Source organism: Pundamilia nyererei, unplaced genomic scaffold, assembly GCF_000239375.1.
Source record: "Pundamilia nyererei isolate P.nyererei 1_Seehausen unplaced genomic scaffold, PunNye1.0 scaffold00014, whole genome shotgun sequence".
In the NCBI taxonomy this organism is placed as follows: domain Eukaryota; kingdom Metazoa; phylum Chordata; class Actinopteri; order Cichliformes; family Cichlidae; genus Pundamilia; species Pundamilia nyererei.
Genome location: NW_005187415.1, coordinates 325520 through 342774, shown reverse-complemented (window position 1 = coordinate 342774; position 17255 = coordinate 325520). Strand labels below are relative to the sequence as shown.

General features: G+C 42.4%; 1 protein-coding gene across 10 annotated transcripts in view; it reads right to left on the bottom strand.

Moving 5' to 3' along the window:
* Nucleotides 1–1544: 1544 nt before the first annotated feature.
* Nucleotides 1545–17255, bottom strand: part of sox5 (SRY-box transcription factor 5) — a 142843-nt gene continuing 127132 nt past the window's right edge. For 7 of the 10 annotated variants that reach the window (XM_013908830.1, XM_013908833.1, XM_013908831.1 and 4 more), the window contains 6 exons: nt 14521–14716; nt 10570–10745; nt 7673–7775; nt 6893–7066; nt 5732–5948; nt 1545–4114 (listed from right to left, as the gene is read on the bottom strand). In XM_013908830.1, coding sequence (XP_013764284.1) covers nt 3817–4114; nt 5732–5948; nt 6893–7066; nt 7673–7775; nt 10570–10745; nt 14521–14716 — 1164 coding nt within the window. In that variant the 3' untranslated portion in view covers nt 1545–3816. The remainder of the gene's footprint in view (nt 4115–5731; nt 5949–6892; nt 7067–7672; nt 7776–10569; nt 10746–14520; nt 14717–17255) is intronic. The other 3 variants (XM_005725083.2, XM_005725088.2, XM_013908835.1) reach the window with 3 other exon arrangements.

The following is a 17255-nucleotide window of genomic DNA, read 5'->3' as shown; positions in this document are numbered from 1 at the left end:
GACTGAAGAAACGTCGACACTCCCAGCACTACTACTACTTTAAAAAGTTGTCTGTCTGCTCGTGTGTTTATGCTGTGGTGTGTTCACTGCACTATACCTTAAAAAAGAGGGGGGAAAGTGGCAGTGTACATTTGTATGTTGGTGTGGGGAACCGTAAAGTTGTGTGAATGTGTGGAGGAAAAGAAGTGACCAGGACCAGGACAAGTTTTTTACTGAACACATTGCTGTCTTTATTAGAGCCTTGTCTGGCAGTAATACTGAAAAAAAGTGAACTTAGAACAGATGGTGGCAGCCCACGGCTTTTTTTCCCCTGTTTTTCTTTATTTCTTTGATATTTTTCTTCTTTTTTTGTGCGAGCGCTGTGACTCTTGCTTTTTCTGTGGCATGGATAACATCAATAAAAGAGACAGTAGGGAGAGGAAGAAAAAAAAAAGAAATATACAACTTATATTACACTGTGTTATGAACAAAATATAAATCTATAACTCTATGTTATATTTACATAATTATCTTTCTTGAATTTTCAAGTTGAGATGGTAAGATATTTTTTTTTGTTTACTAGTAATAATTCTCACTTTGTTTTGAGCTCCACTCATGACTTTGATTGTCTTAAATAATATCATCATCATCATCATTTTCATTGTCTTGATATGGGGACGGACCTTGCCAGCAGGGATGACTGATCTCTTAATGCCCCACCCAAACACCCACCCTCCTGATACTGTTTAAAAAATGGACTTATTCATTTAGTCCCCTCTTTCCAGCATGGGGTTCAACAAAGGTGTGATAACAGGGGTGACTATACAGCAAAATTAAGACCCAGAAGCTTGTTATGTGGCATGTAGGAAACATCTATAAGCGAGAATGTGACATGAAAACAGCACACCTGAAGAGCAGTCATGGCTCCTGTAGCATCGTGTGGAGCTCAAACAAAGCAAAGGGCTCCTGATGAAGATACTGCAGACCCACACGCGCACACAGTGGAACAGCCTTGGTGGATCGCAGTAAACACTGCTTTCTCATGATTAAAAAAAAGTCACTGCTACCACAAAAAACAAAAACAAAAACAACAACAACAAAACAAAAAAAATGTCTATATACAGGATTTTTTTCAAGAAACAAAAAGGACAGCATAGGATTTGTTTGGTTGTCATGATAATCTCTTCATTTGAAATGTGCCTGTATGTGTTGTATCTGCACATTTGGGATGTACTGATATATCGGTTGAATATATTATCAGCTAATATTGACCCTCGTTGACAGATATTGGCAAATAGGTTTTATTTGGATTAATTCTTTAAAAAAATCCAATAAAAGACTCTAAAACTGGTCAGGTGGTATCTCTTTAAAACAATTTCATTGCTTCACTGGTAAAAAAAAAAAGAAAAAAAAGGGGGGTGTATAAACACCCCCCACCCAAAAAAAGTGTATATATATACTCTAAAACTGGTCAGGTGGTATCTCTTTAAAACAATTTCATTGCTTCACTGGTAAAAAAAAAAAAAAAAAAAAGGGGGGTGTATAAACACCCCCCACCCAAAAAAAGTGTATATATATATATTAAAAAAATGGCCGATATATCGGCCTAATATCGTTATTGGCCGATATTCATCCTGCTGATTTCGGGATATTAACAAATAAGACATCCTTTATTCTGAATGTTCAAAAAATGTGCGATGAAGATCTGAAAGACTTTCAAACAGGTCAGTATATTTTTGTACAAAAGAAAGACACTGAAAAAATATTGGTATTGGCTGTCAGCTACATTATAAACATCAGTGTTGGTATTGGCCCAGAATTTCATCGGTGCATCCCCCAGTGCACACGTGTGTGTGTGTGTGTGTGTGTGTGTGTGTGTATCCATGCCAAAGATGTTCCACTGTGTCGCCGTGAGGCAGCCAAACTAGTAAACGGGGACGGGTCTCTGTTCACAGAAAAAGTGACAAACCAAAAACATGTAAAAATTTAAAAAAAAAAGAAGAAGAAGAAGAAGAGGAAATTCACATTATACATTATGATAATCATTACAAATAAAATTATAATAACAATATAAAATCATGTTCTTCTTCTCTGACTGCACAGAGTCTGAGTGCTTCTTAGAAATGGGTTCGGACATGATAAAAAGGGTTACGTCTTCAGTTCGGACGAAGGCTGGCGTCCATGTCTTTCAGTCCAGCTCACCCGCCCGCAGAGGATTAATAGGAGGGGATCAAAAATAAAATAACATAAAATAAAATTGCAAAACAAAGCAAGGTAAAATGACAACTTTTTGTTTAGATCTAAATACCTACCAGCTAAATAGAATAATGCTTCATTGACTGTTTCATATGGTCATAAAAACCCAATAAAGAGGAGAAAAATAAATTATACTGTACATAACTTACTAAACTTAGGAAACGTTGACCATCCTTATAATTATTGTTAATAATATTATTAGACTAGAGGCAGTTTGAAGAAAAATAATAATAAAATACAGTATTCAAATACAAACAGAAACACTGACTGGCTGACTTCACCTCAGCTCCGCCCACTGCAATACAGCAGGACAACGTTGATTGGAGGGTGGGGGGTTAGGAAAACACTGGACAGAACACAGTGTGCGTGTGTGTGTTAGAGGAAATAACAGCAGCAGCATTAGTTGCCTGTCTTTCTGCAGTATTATTAGCTTTCTTTTTGCGAGCGCGTGTGCAAATGTCCAATGATGGAGCACACACACTGACACACACTCGCACTGTTGGGATGTTTCGATCGAAGTCGCACTGATGTGTGGTTTTTTTTTGCCCTGGACGAGATCGAGATAGAGGGATGGAGCGAGAAGGAAACCGGTGGATTGTCTCGCAACACAGTGCTTTTGTTTCTGCTCCGTGACGCCAGAGAGACTTCCCTTTGCTGCAACCCGCCCCTCCCCACACACCGAAAATCCACTCAAAGTGGGACAGTCCACTTTGTGCTGGTCAGTCCCGGCTGGACCGTCCCATTTGATTCCATGCGATGCAAGGAGGGGAGGGAGGGTAAGCGGGCAGTCACAAAAAAACACAAAGGGGGAGAAAAATTGGGGGGGATTGCTGACAGCACACTGCGAGGTTGAAGAAAAGATATCTTTTTGTTAAAAATAAATGTCTCATGTCTTTCAGGTGCTTTACAACAAAAGGGGAAAAAAGAAAAGTCTCTTTTTTCTATTATTATTCAAACTTGTAGCACAAAAACAACAAATCACATTCACAAGCCACTTATTGGCACCGTGTACCTGAGTGAGAATATTATAGAACCAAAGAACAAAAAAGCTGTTTTATTTTTAAAAATGTCTCTTGATAATAAACAGGTCCGCCATCTTAAAGTGTCATGTTAGCCTTTGACAGGTCCTCTGTTTTTCAGTTTTTCTTCAACAAACGGGACTAAAAGGTTGCTTTCTGAGAGCCATGTTGCTTTCTCTTCACTCGTGGCATTACACTCTAACACCTGCAGTACTATGTGGGTATTCCTCAGCGAGCTTCAGAACTGCCTTGGTCGTCTCTTCCTCCAGTCAGTGTGTAACAGTCAGTGTGAGTGACAGGTCCTGTGCTTCGGTTGATTGATCAAAAGATGCTGGTATCAGGACTCCGGGGGGAGAGGAAGGGGAGGGGAGTGGATCTGGCTCTATTAGAAGAGTCCATGTTAGTCGGGGGGGGGGGGGGGGCGGTGAAACTGGTTCCAAAGCGATTGGCAAAAGCGAAAGGTTTCTTCCTGATTGGTGGGGATTTTGTGAGATTAACCAGCGGTGATTGGCTTACAAAAAAGCAAAACAAAACACACAAAGCAGGTGGTGCTGATGCCGCCCTATTGGGTGATATGGTTCTCGTTATCGCTGGCGTAGTCGCCATCTTCGTCCTCGTAGTCAAAGTCGTCGTACACGTCGCCATTGCTGTCGTCTAGCCTGAGCTCCTCCTCCTTGATTCGCGGCTCCTCCCCCTTGAGGCCAGGCATGCTGGGGTTCTGGTGGTGGTTGGCGTTGGGCTCAGGGCTGCTGGACATGCTCGAGTGCTCTGAGGGCATCTGGGGTGAGGGCATCCCCGCCATGGATAGGGCACCTGGGTAAACGACGCCTGCAGAGGACAACGGCAGCTGACCCTGCTGCCTGCACGCACAGAGGAAGAAGGCTGTCAGCACATTAAATGCAGCGCTCGCAACACTTTTGAAATCAGATAAATGTTGAGATCCCTCCCTGAATGGTGACTCTCTCTCTTTGAGCCATTAAGAAAATTATTACACATATGGGGAAAAACTAAATCCCTTTCATATCTATGTGGTAAATATAAACCTACAGCCTGTGTGCTGTTAGCTTAGCTTCTCATTAAAACTGGAATTGAGAGAAAACTGACAGTTTGACGTCTTCAGTCTTTTCTCAAGCACCAACAGTGATTCTTAAAGCATCACATCTGAAACCTCTGACATTTACAGTCAGCGTGTTTATAACCTGAGTGCGCGTTCTCAGCTAAACACTCAGAAACAGCTCTTACTTTCTAAACACAATTTGCACTTGATGTGGATGAAACCTCATGGCCTGACCCACACAGAACGCATGATTTATCCTGATGTGTTTTTTAGAACAAATGCTTCTTTTTTCAGAAAAGAAAAAAGAATTAAACTGCATTCAGTCTGTAATGTTTGGATTCTACATCCATACTTTACACATCTGGATACCCATGTGCATGTGTGGTCACTTAAGTATATGGCCAAACTTTAATGCAAATGGCTTCACCGTGTACGCACAACAGAAAAAAGCCACATTTGTAATTTGTACTCTCTGCTAATAATATTGTTATTAGCAGAGAGGTATGTTTATTCAAATGATGGTTTATGTTTCATGCAGGAAGACAAAACTGATTTATTTCTCTCATAAGATTTTTGGAACAATGGTTTGATTCATCGAGAGAGTTGTTGTAGTTTTTTGTTGTTGTTTTTTCAACAGCCTTTAGTTTCAAAATACAGGATCTAAGCATATAAAATTAATAACATTAATACAACTGTAAAGGGACAAACAAAATCTTCCTATGGGCAACCATAAGGTTCAATTCGAAGTGGATAAAACCATATAAAGCATATAAAACTGTAGCGGTTGCTTCTCTTGACTCATGTTTTAGGAAAATTAAAATTTAAAAAACAAACATCAAATCAAAGGTAATATCCAAAAAAACCCATCTAAACAAAACTGTGCATTTTGTGCTTATTATCTCATGACACTCACTGTGACCCCTTGTGAGAAAAGTACGCCTGCATCCTGTAGTTTAATTTCTGATATTATTATTATTATTATTATTTAAAGGACTGTATTTAAAAACACTGAAAATAGGAAATTTAAATCACACTAAAGGAGAACACCTCCTGCTTCTGTTTATAACTAATTCAGCATCTTGTTGTCACGCCTGTTCCGACACAAAATTCAATTTGTTAAGGTGAGGGGCGGGCCTCGCTGCAGGTAGGCCGCAAACAACAAAAGGAAATTATGCAATTATGCGCTGACTTGCTTTCTTCAAATTTCTGCTGCGATCTTTTTTTCTTAGTAATTCATTAAAAACTGAAAGATTGATTGATTTTTTTAGGCATTTGATGTGACAGGAAAACAAAGAAAAAGAAACAGTAACTCGTTTAAAATATGAAGTACAAAGTCAAACCAAAAAAAAGTAATTGTTAATCCCTGTTTTCTTACTGGAAAAAAAACAACAAACAAACAAAAAAAAGCCAACCCACTCACCCCACACTGAAGTACTGTCTCATTTCCTGCCTGCGGGACCTCATGATGGCCTTGTACTCGCCGATGCGCAGCTTCTTGCCGTCCACCAGGCAGGTGCGTTTGGGCCGTGGCTTGTACTTGTAGTCGGGGTATTTTTCCAGGTGCTGCTTGCTGAGCCGAGCCTGCTCCTCGTAGTACGGCTGCTTCTCCAGGTTGGTCATGGCTTTCCAGCGTGAGCCTGCACACACAGAGCATGTGTTGTTAGGGATGGCTGCATGTCTTTGGAAAAAATAAAATAAAAAAAGGCAGATGGGGGGTTTCCAAAGAGAGCTTTTGTCTAAGGGAGGAAAGGTGTAAAACTGTGAAATGTGATCATAGAGCAAGACGACGAATAACAGCACAGAGATGAACGATAATGAAAAGCTGGCATCGATGTCGCTGCACTGTGAGCGCTGCTGAGATAATGTTGGACGTTTCACCCGGAAAGAGAACGCATAGAGCGCTAAAGGAGGTTAATGAGGGGAGCAGCGGGGACGACAGGTACTCATCTCAGCTAATGAGGACTTCACTTAACCTGCTGTCATCTCTCAGCTCAGTTTCTGCTTGCAGCATCAGCGCCCTGCATGTGTGTGTGGGTGTAATCTTGAGTATGTCTTCCCCCTGTGTGTTTCATATCTGGTCTGAATTTGCACTTGACTACTGTATGTTTAATGGTTAAAAGCTGTCAGCGCTCGGCTGTTCGCTCTCTCGGTCTTTCTCTCTCTGTTTTCTGCGATCTGTTAGCAATCGAGAGAGAGGGAGGGAGGGAGAGGGAGAGAGAGGAGGCTTATTAAAACCAGATTTCCCTGTGTTATAAAACGCTTAGGAGCTCTTTAAAATGTCAGGGCCGATCCCGGCGGTCTGGGGGAAATGTCAGGCGGCCTCGCGCTGCTTGTTTAATGCATAATGAATTATATCATCATTTGTCGAAGCTGTGCTCTCCCTAACCGTTCATTAACAGCACTTACACAATGCCACTGCTTGTAAGGAAATCACAATTAGTGTATGTGTGCGAGTGTGTGTTTAAGAAAGTGGAAAATACAACTCACACCGGTCTTCCTTTCTCTAGGGTTATTCACATGAGAGGGTGGAGCAAAGCCACTTGTCATTCACACCGTGCGAGTGTAGGTGTGTGATTTTTACCAAGGATCTTGCTGATGTTGGAGTTGTGCATGTCGGGGAAGGCCTGGAGGATCTTTCGCCTCTCGTCCTTGGCCCAGACCATGAAAGCGTTCATCGGCCTTTTGATGTGCGGCTCGCTGCTGCTACGACCCCGAGACTCTCGGAATATCCTGGAGTCTGACACGCTGGGAGAGCCTGGGGAAGGGAACCAGGGTGTCAAACGTATACAGAAAACTGGACAAGTTTTGTTCATTAGACGAGCTAAAATGCTGGGAATTTTTTTCATGGGCGAGAAAAATCTGTTGCTCATTAAGCGAAATAAATATCGTAAAAATCATTTTTCTCATATTATAAAAAAGTCTGACTGACTCACTGATCACACGTTTGGGAGGACAGCGACTACACAGAGTTTTACTCTGTATGCTCAAGTTCATAGAAAGGCAACGGTTATTTTCTCTTTTATTCAGGAAAAAGAAACAAGAAAAAACTTAATTATGAAAATTATTGATATCATTAAAAGCCTTTCAAATCTTCATTACTCTATCGTGGAACAATCAGTGAGCGAAATATCGTGGTGAAACAGATAAACAGCAAATTGGTAAACATGACCTCATTTGCAGGCAGGCTGATATCAGTTAATATAAATATTTGGCAGATACACGGTACCAGCCCTGGAAGACTTTCATCTTCTTGTCATCGTTCATCAACACTCACAGCCTTTTTCTCAGTTTAGTGACTCCATGCATAAACTGTGTGTGTGTGTGTGTGTCTGTGTGTGTGTGTTTGTGTTTGTTTCCCTACCGTCAGAGTCTCCACTCATGGTGAAGTCCAGCATGGCGTGGCTGAACTTGTTCTCGGCCTGCTGCTTCAGCTGTTGACTCAGACTCTCCAAGGCAGCTTTGTCCTAAACAACACAAACAGTTCACAGTTGCAGTCGGTCAGTGACTGAGTCAGGGAATATGTGAATGAATGAAACCACAAACCTGCAGTGATGCCGAACAATTTCCTTTTGCACCCACAACAAGTCATTCTTGTGACTGACTCTCTGTCTCTGATTTCATAACTATGAAAAGCAACGACTGTCTAATGTTTAAATGTGTCACAGTTTCAGTGACCGGAGAAGCCGACTCTCTGTCGAGAGATGAGATATTCAGGAATATTCCTCATACTCGCCTTTGATCTGAAACAAATCTGTTTATTTATCGTTTTTCTATCAATACAGAGGCTGCAGACAAATGACAGTTGTAATTTAAGTAGAAAGGCAGTTTGTGTTTTGGTTCATTTCAGTGTCAGTTTGTGGAAGCATCAAATTGTTTGAGTGCGTTATGCCCGCATGTTTGAACACACATCTGTGTGTATTGTTTGCATGTGCAAGAATGTTGATTACATTTACTCCTATCTGGATGTTTGCCGCTTTGTGTGTACACTGCATATTCTGTGTGTACAATGGATTGTGTGAGTGGGCTTGTGTGTGTGTGGCAACTCCTGGCAGCCACCTGCGAGAGTGGAGTGCTGCGGCTTGCCTCTCTCTTGCAGAGGCCCCCAAGGGTCGACGCATTAGAGAGAGAGAGAACGAGAGAGTGCAGCACAGACGAGAGCGAGGCCACGCCGCACGGCCCCCTGGGTATTTATTACAACCAATAAAAGGCTGATTTACTGAGCATTTACATGCTTAATGCAAGCAGCCGGCACACTCTGCGCTAGAACTTGACTGCAGACGAGCACACATGCTCGCACACACGTACACAGAAGCGCACCAGCGCGAGCGTTTTACAGTTTAATTATACGATTAGGAGCGCTACCCAAAACACTGTCGTCTTCTAAAACAACCTTCCAAAAAGTGTCCCTCTCCATTTACATGTGACCCTGGCGAGCTGGCTGGCTAGATGGAGGGAGGGCAGAATGATAATGAAATGCATTTTCTCTGTTTTTAGTCCAATAGAGTTTAATTGTTAGCGATAATTTCCTCCCCAGATTGGAATAAATACTGCTAAAAAGACAGGAAGGGAAGCGGGAGAATAAAAGCCAGAGAGGCGCGCAGCGAAACATGTTTTCGCAAGCCTTTTAAAAAGTATTTTATTTGGAATTTTGTATGTTTTTATAAACGCTCAATAACCTGCCAATGGGTTGGAATTATCCAGCCATTCTGCATGCAAATCAGAAGTATTTAAAGAACCTTCCTCATTTCGCACAAATGAAAGCTTCATTCAAACTTCCTTCCACAAAAAAAGATAAGAGAGCACAAAGTGTGGTTCTCACTTTTAGATCATAAGATTAAATGTGCTGTTTCGAATGGTTTTATGCCGTGTGTGTGTGTGTGTGTGAGGCAGAGATGGAGATGAACAGGGAGACCGAGTGGATGACAGCCTAGTCTGACATTAAACCCCAGTATAGTACATGAGAAACGTGGATTGAATGGCTGACACTGGAGCCAAGACACAAAGTAGCGACAAAACTAATCCTGTGTGTGTGTCATGGATGACACTGTTGTATGTGAACGGCGGGAGCTCGCCTGTTTCACACAAAGCCAAAGGGAACAGGAGTCAAGGTGAGCGTGTGAGGATGCAAACGAGTTATGACTTACAAAAAAATATTCCCAGTGCCGAAACTAAAAATGTTTTATAGTAACAGGATTGCATGTCAAAAAAAAGAAATGTAAAACAGAAATAAGAATTTCTTTCAACAATTCTCCTGTTATTATTAATAAGTATTTATTATATGATTCCACAGTACAACTGATATAAAAACTTATAATAACAGGAACTTGAACTGATCTAACGAGACATGAAAAATGTCAGTGTTTAAGCACCTAAATGTCTCCACGTAAGGAACAAACCGTAAAATACGTTCCCTTACTCACTGGTATAATTATCATATTTCCAGTTCTCACTGGTTATAGTCACGTGTAATGCAGTATGTTACTATCTGTGTACAATGCAGAGATCAGTGTGGGTTAGACACTTTGAAATGTGTCACATCAAAGTAAAAAAAAAAAAGGAGAAAGAAAGAGAGGGATAGAGCTGTTGAATGTCAGCAGTGCAGATGCTTCCAGCACGCTGTTACCCTGCATGTATGCACCCGAGTGTGTGTTTGTGCGTGTGTGTGCACCAGCTGACTCCCAATGTGTTTAACAAATAACAACAATTTGGCCACGCTGCCGAGGAGCCGGCGCCGTCATTTCACATTACCGTCTCCTTGACGCTCTGCTCTGCCACACACACACACTCACACACAGCCCTGCAGTGCGCCTTACAGACACACTCATTACCTCTGAGATGCCTCTGGTTTTACCTTATCTGGCCCCGTTTAGCTTCAACACATTTCAGCGAGAGCATTGTACACCGATTTACCTCCTACATAGTGCAGCGAGGATGGCATATGGCAAGACAAATTATTACACGCTGACAATGAGACGGTACAGCTTGTGATGACTTTGGAGAGTCGGGTGGATTTACAGTATGTGTTCAGTCCCAACAATTCAGATTTTTAATTTTTTTCCTGGTTTAAAAATGTGTGTTTAATTGTAAGAATCCACATACACTTTTAACTTAACTGAACACTTTGCCATAGAAATGAGGTCACAACTTTGATTTAGTGCGACCCCAAAAAAAAACATTAACAAAATGAAGAAGTAAAATAAACCTTTGATCAGCTGCCCATCATGTTCTGTTACGTAGATGCAATTTTAAGTGCTTTACCTTGTCTGAGCGGCCGTTGTTGAGGCTGAGGTTGCTGACGGCTGCCACCTTGGCATCCAGCACCTGCTGCTCTCTCTTCAGCTGCTCCTTCATCTGCCGAGCCTCGGCGAAGGCCTTGGTCACCGCCTCGTGGTCGTTCAGGTAGGCTGTCGAAGACAGCGATGACAACAAGTCTGCTGAGGCGCAAAGATGGCAAGAGACGGAGACACACAAACACAAACACACACGCAGAGGACAATCAATTAATGTGGATAATCATTAGTGAGTGAATATGTAGGTGGGACTCATGTTGAGCATCTTCATCTCCTTTATTTCCTTTACAAGAAAAACACTGAATAGCATTTTGCTTTAACAGTTGAGCTCGGACGGGAAAATTAATATGTCTTGAGCGTGTGCTTGTTTATTTTTAGGAACCTGGCAGGAGGTTTTTCATGCAGAATAAATCTTCTTCTGAACCGTGAGGTAAAGACATTAACATACACTTGATGAGGGGACTTTGCCAGAGCATCTGTGTATGCCTCTCTCTGTGTGTAGACCCGCACACTCACACAAACTGACCATTTGACTGTTGAGCTGTGGATGTGAGTCAGAGAGCGCCCCTAGGTAGCCTTGTTGCAAGCTGCCCACCACCTCCCACCTGCCATCAGCCTTAAATACACACACACAGCCACTGTAAACCACTCAATATCCTTTAAACGACATTAAAACTCACTTTCGCACATCTGACGGCTGTGACTCTTTTCATCTGAGCCCTCACAGTCCTGCTTTGAAGAGAGGTGGCCACACTCTTATTACAGCTAAAAAGTCCTGCTAATTTTCCCAGTTGTGAACATCTGCTCCGCAAAGATCAGATCTCCCCACTCCTTCTCACTGCCTATTACTCGTATTATTTCTGCAGCTTAGCTTCTGATGAGGCATCTGCTCTGTGTGCACTGCTATCGCCTCTCCCTATCAGTCGGGTAGGTTCTTAACAAAGAGCCCCGGCTGGCTTATGAGGCCTTTATCTGCGCTAATCCGCACCGCTAATGCCATCTCAGGCCAGATTACCAGCTTCAGATTGGTAATGACAGAGCTGTGAACTCTTACAGAAGTCATAACCGGAAAATCTGGATGTGGAAAAAAAAAAAGAAAGAAAAGAAAAGAGAAAAAAAAGGGTAAGGGGCAGCAGGGTTGGGAGGGGATGGAAGAGGAAGAAGACAGAGGGTGATGGAACTGGGTGGCGGTCAATTTTAATCTGGAGTCAAAAATGGGTTTTTTTTCGTGCCTACAATCGTGTTCGTCGCCTAAACTGACTGCAATGCCAGACATCCAGACAAGTAGATGTGACCCAGATAGAGGGGTGGGGTTGGAGGGGGGTCTTGCTCCCTCGGTCAACTTTTTTCTGAAATCTCTACAGACAAGTGTGATACATTTTAGACCACACACACACACACACACACAAAAAAAAAACCTCATGCAAGAGGTCAGGGGAAGCTGCAGCGCTTTATGACAGCGACAGAGACGAATGTGTGATCGTGGTAGAAGTTACAGGAGCTGACAGCACTTCAGTTCAGTTTGAAATGAGGAGATGGACAGACAGACGAAGAGGCGGAAAGAAGACGCATGCCTCAAGCTTGATAGGTGTCAGAATTTGAAAGGAAGCAGGACAGTAGGGCGGATATGAGCAACAGACAAATCCAAACTCACGCATATTGAAGCCTTAAAAAAAAAAAAAAAGTCGACTTTCTCCAAACTTTTTCGTGTTGAACTGTATTTGATTATTAGCTCCAACATGTAAAAAGTACTTTTGTTTAATTTTTAGCTGTTTGTGCTCGAGATTGTTCTGATTCATTTTTGTTCAGGATGCAGCAAAATAACACGGAACAAGCTTTCAGATAGCGATGTAAAAATAAAAACAGCATATCCCACAGGAATATGGTGGAGCAGAGAAAGAAAAAAGCTCATTTTATGATTTCTATAGTCTTAAAGAGTTGACCTGAGAGCAGATGACTGAATTCAAATAACCTGAAAAAGGCAGACATAATCTGCACCATCCTGACAAACAACTCGCTTCCACATCAAAACAACCACCTCTCGACTCCATCCCAATTGGTCTGCTCCTTCCATCCCCGATAAACTACGTAACAGGAATCCCAATGCGGCTGTGAGTTGTAATAGCAAACGCTCCGGCGACCGGCTAAACTCAGTGGCAACAGATGGGACCATGAGCTGCAACATAACTGGGATCTGACACACTCGTCCCCACGCTCAAATAATTCAACAGGGATCACACACAAACTTTAAACACTGTAATCCATTTTTCTGAACAAAAAACATCTGGGACTGAAAATCCACTAATCTGATATTAAATCCGCCGATTTGTTGAAAAACAGTGAGATTAGCCGGGAAGTCGGAAAAACTGCCTATTGCACAGGAGGAGGAGGTGGTGGTGCTGGGATTGTGTTTCTGTGAGAGTGTGTGTAAGAGCCTTTGTGTGCGTCTGAGTGAATGTTTGAGTGCGTGTGCTGTCATTGTGTCATTAATGCTGGGTGTTTGCGCTGTCCCGGCTCATGTAAGAGGCTTGTCTAATCTCATTGGTGATACCTCCTGTCTGTCATGCACTCCTCTCTTTATTATTCCCCCGCTTAGTTGCATGGAGGGGAAAAAAGTGCTAATCCTCATCTCTCTCTCTCTTCCCCCCCCTTACCTCCTTTCCCTCACTCCTCTGTCTCTTTCAGTCACTAATAAACACATAACAATGAAGCAGCCCCGCGGGCAAATAGCGACATGGAAGAACAGCACAAACACACTAATTATAGCCTGTTACATATGTGTAATATTTGAACTATCAGTGGTGCGTGAAAAATGGATTAAGAGTACAAAATAGTGATTCATTTATGTCATATTTTGTACGTGTGCATATGGCCGGGTCTGATTATGGTACTGGCACTCGCAACAATGGCACCACTGCGAGAAGAACGCTATTCTTGTCATCAGAGCTATAACTGTTTTTCTAAAAGAAGTTTATTGTCGTTGTGGGAACAACTTCCAAGCACCTTTCACAGGAGAGCATTGAAATATATAAGTGCTTATGGAACTGTGGTAAACATCCACTGACAGCTTATTGGCAGGAAAAGAATTCATTGTTTAGATCAGGGACACCAAAACATGGCTATAAGTTACATTTCCTATTCTTTAAATGGCTTTGCTACAAATTACATCGAAGGCTTATCAAGCCAACGGTATATTCTGGGGCGTTCACTAACATCACTGAACGAGGCTCTGCTGGTTATTTTGAGGTTTCTTCCTGTAAACTACGGATGGATGGACTGAATGGATTTGCCATCAGAGCTCCCAAACTGTGCAGCAGTCCCTCTGAATCACCACTCTGGTGAATCTCATAATACATTCTTTATTCAGAAAATATTTTTTTTTAATGAAAGTTGGACATTGTGACACTTTTTTCTTATCACGTTTTCTGGTGATTTGTTTGTTTATTTTATGATCCTGGGATGTTTTTATCACTTGTGGTTTTCTTTTGTTCTTTTTTGGAGTCTTCCTGCAAAGCACTATGTCATTTTGTTAAATACAAATTTGATGAGTTAATGTTTATTTTTGGTCCATCAACCTATGAACAAGTATGTGGTTTAAATAATAAACATGTACAACCAAACTACTTTGTTCTAAACACTGAATACCCAACTTTTGGCCAGATAAAATGGCTTAGCTGGTCTGTGTAATCCTGTGTAAGCATACCTGTAGTGAGTTCAGCACCTGTCCCAATCAATGTGGAAACTGGAGTACCAGTTGCCCCTCAGTCCAAGAAAACAGATATTTTGGTATAGGTTTAACTATTTTACATCTATGTAGGTATCTAGCTTTGCAGGAGTATGACATCAGCACAGTGCAAACTGCTGTGATTGTTTTTTGTGTGTGTGTGCTGTGAATGTGTGAGCATTTAAATCCACTTACCAATTGAGCTGACTCTGGTCGGTGGTCCTCCAATGCTGGAGGGGGCAACGCTGTGCTTCATGGAAATGGGGTCCAGCTTGTTCGCAGCAGCAGCAGCAGCCGGCACCTGTGGGGAAGTTGGGGGGGAGTTGGGTGACTTGCTCTCGGATGCCTTAGGCTTGGCCGACAGGTTCAGTGGCTGTGCACCCTCACTGTCCTGCAAAAACCAAAACAGCACAGTTTCGCCTGCTGTGACCACCGAAGGAATTTGGAAGCGGGAGGCGCGGGTCCCACCCTCGCCCTCCCCTCACCGAGACCACTTTCAATGGAGGTGTGCTAATCAAATGGGAGCCCATGCACAGCAATCTGAGGCAAGCCCGGGCGGGACGAATCACAAGGTGCATGCCACTGCCCCTTTCCAAACAGCTCGTAATAAGCGAAAAGATAAAACATAAAAATAACGGCACATACAAAAATAAATATTTGCATATTTTGGTGCGAACCACTGACATTCACATGCAAAATAACCGACTTCCTGTCACAGCAAACTCGACCTTCAAACAAGGCAGTTCATGCACGTGCACACTCCACATGCAGGCTCCGGCAAACATGCACTATGGTGCTTCACATGCTAAAAACAACCAAACACACGAGGACGAGAAACACCTTGAACTCATTCGCAAAACTACAGTCTTTCACAGAGAAAAACACCTCCCTCAGAGAGTCTTTAGAGGTGTGAGAGTCTTAAGACACTGAACAGAGGGCTGTCTGTCACTTCAATGTGCACTTGGTCCATTAGAAACGGGGGACCTTCATGGTCGGGAACGTGCATGTGGGGAAAGCAGAGAAGCCCTTTCTGCCTCACCCAAAAACGCACCCATAGCACCTAACAAACGATCAATTCGATTCTTAAAGCAGCTGGTTTTTGAGGTCCATTTTGTTAACAATATTTATCAGAGATAAACAGAATCCCTCACTTCCTATTACTCGTACTGCACAAACCTGGGCTGCAATTAAACCAGAGGAGCAGAAGGGGGCGCTCGTAAGATAGCCTTCAATTAATAGGAGTTAATGGAGCTAAAATAATTTTTCTCAATCTGATTTTTATTTTTAGACCAAAGCCTCAAATTTTATTTCGCTATTTTAACTTTTTAGAAAATATGTCCGAGCTGAAATAGAATAACTTTATCTTCCTTAAAGGGAAACTTGGTTGTCCCATAAAAATGATAGCATTTTGCTAATGTGTGTTGATGGGTCATTAAGGTTAATAACACAAAACATAAAAACTAAAACATGGTTAAAATGACAGAGAACGACATGCCTACAAGAAGCAGCTGTTGACTGTGATCGCTATCATGTGGCTGCTCGTGGCCGCTGCACATTTCGTGAGTGAAATCAAAATGGCGCGTGCTGTTAAGTGGCTTGTGGTGTTGTGACATCCCAAAGATATTTGACTACAAATAAACCTGACAAAAATCTAAAAGTGATGATCACCTTCTATTGGAAACAGAGACCATTTTTGGAGGAAAAAAAAGTGTTTACTCCAAAAGATTTACATGCTTGACGTGTAACACAGTAAGGATCCATTTGTTCTGTACCATCTTCTGAGCGCCCCGCATGAAATCGGGAATCCAGACACTAAAAAACGTAAAGTATTCCTAAATTCTTTGATTCGATTAAATTCCCTCATCCATCTATCACTGTGTTGCTCGGCACACAGCAACATCCTCAACACAACAGACAGCGCTCCTTAAGTAAATCGCCATGTGGACCACCACTGTTATCATGTTAACTGTCATGGCAACATCACCCCTGCTGATGACCTAATCCAATCAGGAGGAACCTTAGAAGGTCACATGACAGGAAGGAAGAATTGGATCGCAGAGGGGCCAGATGTACACAAACCACTCTGTGTAATTAAAACTCCACAATTAAAAGCCAGACACAACATGAGAGGATGGACGGCTTAACAGGTCAGCCAGCTAAAGGCGCACAACAGAGTCAAAATGAGGCCTACAAATACAGTTTCCTTGGTTGTTTCACAACATTCATCTTGTGTATACTTTGGAAAACAGGATAAAAGAGAAATTTTGCCATTACAGGTGTAGCAAAATTTAAGCCTTACAGCAGAGAGAATAGAGACATTATTTGTCCTTATTTTCTGGTCATTAGTCTAATTGCTGCTTAGGCAAAGTAGAAACTGGCATACAGTGGAAAAGAGAAACTGTTGTGTGTATGTGTGTGGTATATTCACTCATTAAGGCCGACTTTCCCTGATTCCCACTCCTTGAGTCTTACTAAGCCTTATGAGCCCCTCACAACTCAATTAAGCCTTTCCAATTAAGCCCCTCTACATGTGTACGTGTTCATGCATGTGCGTGAGTGTGTGTGCACGCAATGAGGCCTAACCGGATTGTCCTTCATTAGGAGGGGTGGGGTGGGTTGGGGGTGAGGGCTTTCTAAATAGATGGAGGACCCCCCAAAGATGCCTTCAGTGAGACAATGGGCTGGAGAAGATGAGGAGAGAAAGGAGAAAACTGAGGAGGATCTTCTCAATCCTGACCCATATTATGGTGGGCTTTGGCTGGGAACGTGTTTGAATATTTATTACAAATAGATAATGCCTATGCCTCTTGTACAGTGGATTGGGGGAGTTTCCCTTCGCGCCAAGCCAAATCCTGTGGTGGGAAGGTGGCCAACCTGCATTATGCCAGTGTGGAGGAATTAGTTTAGACAGTGGAGCTGAGAGGCTTGGA